Here is a 6,204-nt window from a genome sequence, read left to right on the forward strand (position 1 = left end):
TTTGGGCTGAATGCCATGTTTGGGGCCTTGTGCCGAACTGTTTGAACCCTCATGGGTATTTTACTACTTTCCTCATACTGTTTTGATTCGAAAGCATATTCTCAGTCATGATATTTACCTGCTTACTTTTGATTCAGTTTCATTACTCTATTTTAAATATATGAAAGTTGTGTGGGCTGAGTTTCCCTGATTTTCACTGAAATGCCAGAGTGGCTGTGAGGTTGATGACTAAGAGAGGCAGAGGGCCGGATGATGAGGGTTATATATATATTTATGGATCCGTCTACATGCCGCAACAATATTTATATGTATTTGGATCGGGCTGCACGCCATAGCGATATGTATTGGATCGGGCTACACGCCGCAGCGATATAGCGCTTGGGTTGTAGGAGCCCCTCCGTAGTCTGCACACCCCCAGTGAGCGCAGTCGACTATGTATTATGGATCGGGCTGCATGTCGCAGCGGTTACTATTATGAGATATCTATTGAGCGGGAGTACTGTGTGACAGTTCTGATTGACGAGAGTTGAGTCACGAGTGACTGAGAGGCTGCCCGAGGGGCCGTATACATATATGAGCGATGCTTAGCCCGAGGGGCTTGTTTATCTGTTTTCACTCTCCTTTATACTGAGCCTCTATTGAAAATGTGTTGAACAAATGTTTTAAATAACTTTCATTGAAACTGAAGTTTTTACGAGTTGTTTGGAAATTGAACTATGAATTTGACTTGATATTTCCATTGAGATTTTATGTTAGATTATGTATATGATTTAAATGCTCGTCATTGCACTCACACTTTATTTACTTTTGTTACTCACTGAGTTGGCGTACTCACGTTACTCCCTGCACCTTGTGTGTAGATCCAGGTGCCACAGCTTCAGAGTGAGAGCTTTCAGCAGCTTCTGAGTATTTACGGAGATAGCAAGGTAGCCGCATGGCGTTCGCAGCCCTGCCCTTCTCTTTCCTACCCTTAGTGTTATTTATTTCAGTCTTTTCTTCTTGTATTGAGTAGACAGTACTGGACAGTATCTTAGTGGCTCATGACTAGTGATGCCAGGATCAGGTAGTGTGGATGTATTTTGCGTATTTTGTTCCTTCTTCCGCGTATTTTGTTATATTAAATGAAAGACTTGTGTTTATAACTGATTTGGAAAAATGAATTTGCAAAAGACCTTTTAGTTATCTATGTTAAAACGGCTTGCCTAGTACTATGATAGGCGCCATCACGACCGGGGTGGTTTGGGGTCATGATATGTTGGTATCAGAGCCTAGGTTACATAGGTCTCACGGGTCATAAGCCGGTTTAGTAGAGTCTCGCGGATCGGTACGGAGACGTCTATACTTATCCTCGGGAGGCTGTAGAACCTTTAGGAAAACTTCACATTCTTGAAATTCCTGTCGTGCGAATCTGTTGATTCTAGTACTAAACTTCTGTTATTCTAGTCTCTCATAGATTGTGAGGACACATGCTTCCAGTTAGGACGAACGACCACCAATTGGGGCCACTAGAGGCCGAGGTCGCGGTCGAGGCCGTGGTAGGTGCAGAGGTGTAGCCCGTACAGCAGAGGGGCAGCACCTGCAAATCCACCAGCTGCCCCAGTTCTTGATCAGATTCCAGTGGGGGATGCTCCAGCGGGGCCAACTCAGGCACCCGATGTGCCTATTGTTATTCCGGGTCTTTAGGAGACCTTCGCTCAGATCTTGACCATGTGCACTAGCCTTGCTCAGGCGGTCGCAGTTTCTACTACAGCAGCCACTTCTCAGGCCGGGTGACGCACTCAAACTCCCGCTGCCCGCACACCCGAGCAGGTTGTTCAAGGATTGCAGACACCGGAGGCACCACCAGCCCAGCCGGTTGCACCTGCTCAGGGTTTTGTAGTACCAGTTATACCTGAGGACGAGCAGCGTCGATTGGAAAGTTTTGGTAGACTACAACGTCAGACTTTTAGTGGTGCAGAGGGCGAGGATGCCCAGGGTTTCTTGGACAAGTGTCACAGAATTCTTTGTACTGCGGGTATTGTGGAGACCGGCGGGTTAGCATTTACTACTTTTCAGTTTTCTAGAGCTTCCTTCACTTGGTGGGAGGCTTATGAGAGAGCGTAGTCCTATTGGTGCAGCGCCCCTTACCTGGCAGCAGTTCTCCGCTCTCTTTTTGGAGAAGTATGTGCCACAGTCCCGCAGGGAAGAGCTACGCAAGCAGTTCGAGCAGTTGCGTCAGGGTGATATGACTGTGATGCAGTATGAGATGAGGTTCTCGGAGTTAGCTCGTCATGCTATTTGGTTGGTTCCTACGGATAGAGAGAGGATCAGGAGGTTCATTGATGGCCTCACATATCAGCTTCGGATTCTCATGACCAGAGAGAGGGTGTCAAGTGCTACTTTTGAGGAGGTTGTTGATATTTCCCGCGAGATTGAGTCAGTTCGTTGCCAGGAGCGAGATGAAAGGGAGGCCAAGAGGCCTTGGGGATCTGGTAGTTTTGGTGGTGTTCCTTCGAGAGGTCAGTTTCAGCACGGCAGAGGCCGTCCATTCAGACATGCTCAGTCAGCCCGCCCAGTTCATCATGGGGCATCATCGGGCCATGGTTCTCATAGTTCTCATCAGGGTCATTCATCACTTAGTGCCCTACCAGCCCAGAGTTCGTCCCGTGCTCCATCAGTTCAGGGATCTTCCATGCTAGGTCCTTCTACTGGTCATTCCGGTGCTAGGGGTTCCCTTCAGTCCCCATTTCTCACGCCAGGGAGTTGTTACGAGTGTGGAGAGTTTGGACATATGAGGAGGCAGTGTCCTCGTCTTCTTGAGGGTCCATCTCAGTAGAGGAGTCAGCCCTCGACTTTAGCTCCAGTTACTTCACCACCCGCCCAGGCAGCTAGGGGTGGGGGTCAGTCAGCTAGGGGGAGACCAATCAGGTAACGGTCAGGCCCGTTTCTAAGCCCTCCCAGCCATACCAGACGCCATTGCTTTGGATATGGTGATTACAGGTATTGTCTTAGTTTGCCACAGAGATACCTCTGTGTTATTTGATCCTGGTTCCACCTTTTCATATGTGTCCTCATATTTTTCTCGTTATATGGATACGCCCCGTGAGTCTCTTGTTTCATCTGTTCATGTATCTACTCCGGTGGGCGATACTATTATTGTGGACCGGGTATATCGGTCGTGTGTGGTGACTATTGGGGGTCTAGAGACCTGAGTGGACCTTTTGTTGTTGTGTATGGTGGACTTTGATGTGATATGAGGCATGGATTGGCTATCTCCATGTCGGGCTATATTGGACTGTCATGCTAAGACAGTGACGCTGTCCATGCCGGGTGTGCCACGGATTGAGTGGCGAGGTTTGACTGATTTTGTCCCCAGTAGGGTGATTTCGTTTTTGAAGGCCCAGTGAATGGTTGGGAAAGGTTGTCTATCATATTTAGCCTTTGTGAGGGAAGCCAGTGTAGAGACTCCTAGTATTGATTCTGTTCCAGTAGTGAGAGATTTTCTCGATGTGTTTCCTGTAGACCTATCGGGCATTCCACCAGACAGAGATATTGATTTTGGTATTGACCTGGTGCCGGGCACGCAGGCCATTTCTATTCAACTGTATCGTATGACACCGACGGAGTTGAAGGAGTTGAAGGAGCAACTTCAGGAACTCCTTGATAAGGGGTTTATTCGGCCTAGTGTATCGCCCTAGGGTGCACCGGTTCTGTTTGTGAAGAAGAAGGATGGCACGATGAGGATGTGCATTGATTACAGGCAGTTGAACAAAGTTCCAATCAAGAACAAGTATCTTTTGCCTCGTATTGATGATTTATTTGACCAGCTTCAGGGAGCGAGGGTGTTCTCCAAGATTGATCTCCGGTCAGGGTATCACCAGTTGAAGATCAAGGACTCGGATATTCTTAAGACGGCTTTCAGGACCCGATATGGTCATTATGAGTTCCTTGTGATGTCTTTTGGGTTGACCAATGCCCCAATAGTGTTCATGCATTTGATGAACATCGTGTTTCAGCCCTATCTCGACTCGTTTATGATTGTGTTCATTGATGATATTCTGGTTTACTCGCGTAGTCAGGAGGAGCACACGGAGCATTTGAGAGTGGTATTGCAGCGGTTGAGGAAGGAGAAGCTTTATGCAAAGTTCTCCAAGTGTGAGTTTTGGCTCAGTTCAGTGGCTTTATTAGGGCACGTGGTGTCCAATGAGGGTATTCAGGTTGATCCGAAGAAGATAGAGGCGGTTCAAAGTTGGCCCAGACCGTCCTCAGCCACAGAGATTCGCAGCTTTCTTTGTTTGGCGGGTTACTACCGTCGGTTCGTTCAGGGATTTTCATCTATTGCATTGCCCTTGACCAAGTTGACTCAAAAGGGTGCTCTATTCAGGTGGTCGAATGAGTGTGAGGCGAGCTTTCAGAAGCTCAAGACTGCCTTGACCACAGCTCCAGTATTGGTTTTGCCTTTAGCTTCAGGTTCATATACAATGTATTGTGATGCTTCGAGAGTTGTTATTGGGTGTGTGTTGATGCAGGAGGGTAGAGTGATTGCTTATGCTTCTCGTCAGTTGAAGCCCCATGAGAAGAACTACCCCGTTCATAATCTAGAGTTGGCCGCCATTGTTCACGCATTGAAGATTTGGAGGCATTATATGTATGGTGTGTCTTGTGAGGTGTTTACTTATCATCGTAGCATCTAGCATTTGTTTAAGCAGAAGGATCTCAATTTGAGGCAGCGGAGATGGTTGGAGCTGCTAAAGGACTACGATATCACTATCTTGTACCATCCAGGGAAGGCCAATGTAGTGGCCGATGCTTTGAGTAGGAAGGCGGTGAGAATGGGCATTTTGGCATATATTCCTGTTGGGGAGAGACCTCTTGTGGTTGATGTTCAGGCCTTGGCTAATCGGTTCGTGAGGTTGGATATTTCGGAGCCCTGTCGGGTCTTAGCTTGTGTGATTTCTCGGTCTTCCTTGTTTGATCGCATCAGAGAGCGCCAGTATGATGATCCTCATTTACTTATCCTCAAGGGCAGGGTTCAGCATGGCGATGCCAGAGATGTGACTATTGGTGATGATGGAGTATTGAGGATGCAGGGCCCGATATGTGTGCCCAATGTGGATGGGCTTCGGGAGTTGATTCTGGAGGAGGCCCACAGCTCGCGGTATTCCATCCATCCAGGTGCCGTGAAGATGTATCAGGATTTGAGACAGCATTACTGGTGGAGGAGAATGAAGAAACATATTGTGGGATTTGTAGCTCGGTGTCTCAATTGTCAGCAGGTAAAATATGAGCATCAGAGACCGGGTGGCTTGCTTCAGCGGTTAGATATTCCAGAGTGGAAGTGGGAGCGAATCACCATGGACTTTGTAGTTGGGCTCCCACAGACTTTGAAGAAGTTCGATGCTATTTGGGTGACTGTGGATCGGCTGACCAAGTCCGCGTACTTCATTCCTGTGTGTACTACCTATTCTTCAGAGCGGTTAGCCGAGATATACATCCGAGAGATTGTTCGCCTGCATGGTATTCTAGTTTCCATCATTTCAGACAGAGGTACTCAGTTTACTTTGCAGTTTTGGAGAGTCGTACAGCGAGAGTTGGGTACTCAGGTTGAGTTGAGCACAGCTTTTAACCCTCAGACAGATGGGCAATCCGAGCGCACTATTCAGATATTGGAGGACATGTTGTGTGCTTGTGTCATTGATTTTGGAGGTTCATGGGATCAGTTTCTACTGCTCGCGGAGTTTGCATATAATAACAGCTATCAGTCGAGTATTCAGATGGCTCCATATGAGGCTTTATATGGGAGACGATGTAGATCTCCAGCTGGTTGGTTTGAGCCGGGCGAGGCTAGGCTTTTGGGTACAGACTTGATGCAGGATGCCTTGGACAAGGTGAAAGTGATTCAGGAGTGGCTTCGTACAGCGCAATCGAGACAGAAAAGTTTTGCTGACAGGAAGGTTCGTGATGTGTCTTACATGGCAGGAGAGAAGGTTCAACTAAATGTCTTACCCATGAAGGGTTTTATGAGATTTGGGAAGAAGGGTAAATTGAGTCCCCGGTTCATTGGGCCTTTTGAGGTACTTCAAAGGATTGGGGAGGTGGCTTATGAGCTGGCTTTGCCACCTAGCTTGTCGAGCGTGCATCCAGTATTTCATGTTTCTATGCTCCGGAAGTATATTGGCGATCCGTCTCATGTTTTGGATTTCCGCACGGTTCAGTTAGATGGTG

The 6,204-nt window shown here is 47.6% G+C and overlaps 1 protein-coding gene across 1 annotated transcript; it reads left to right on the plus strand.

Moving 5' to 3' along the window:
• Positions 3,723-4,130, plus strand: LOC109228401 (RNA-directed DNA polymerase homolog; the record flags this gene model as incomplete). Its single annotated transcript, XM_019393538.1, has 1 exon — positions 3,723-4,130. A coding segment is annotated over exon 1 (408 nt), but the record flags the coding sequence as incomplete, so codon positions are not given.

Source organism: Nicotiana attenuata, chromosome 6 (assembly GCF_001879085.1).
Source record: "Nicotiana attenuata strain UT chromosome 6, NIATTr2, whole genome shotgun sequence".
NCBI lineage: Eukaryota > Viridiplantae > Streptophyta > Magnoliopsida > Solanales > Solanaceae > Nicotiana > Nicotiana attenuata.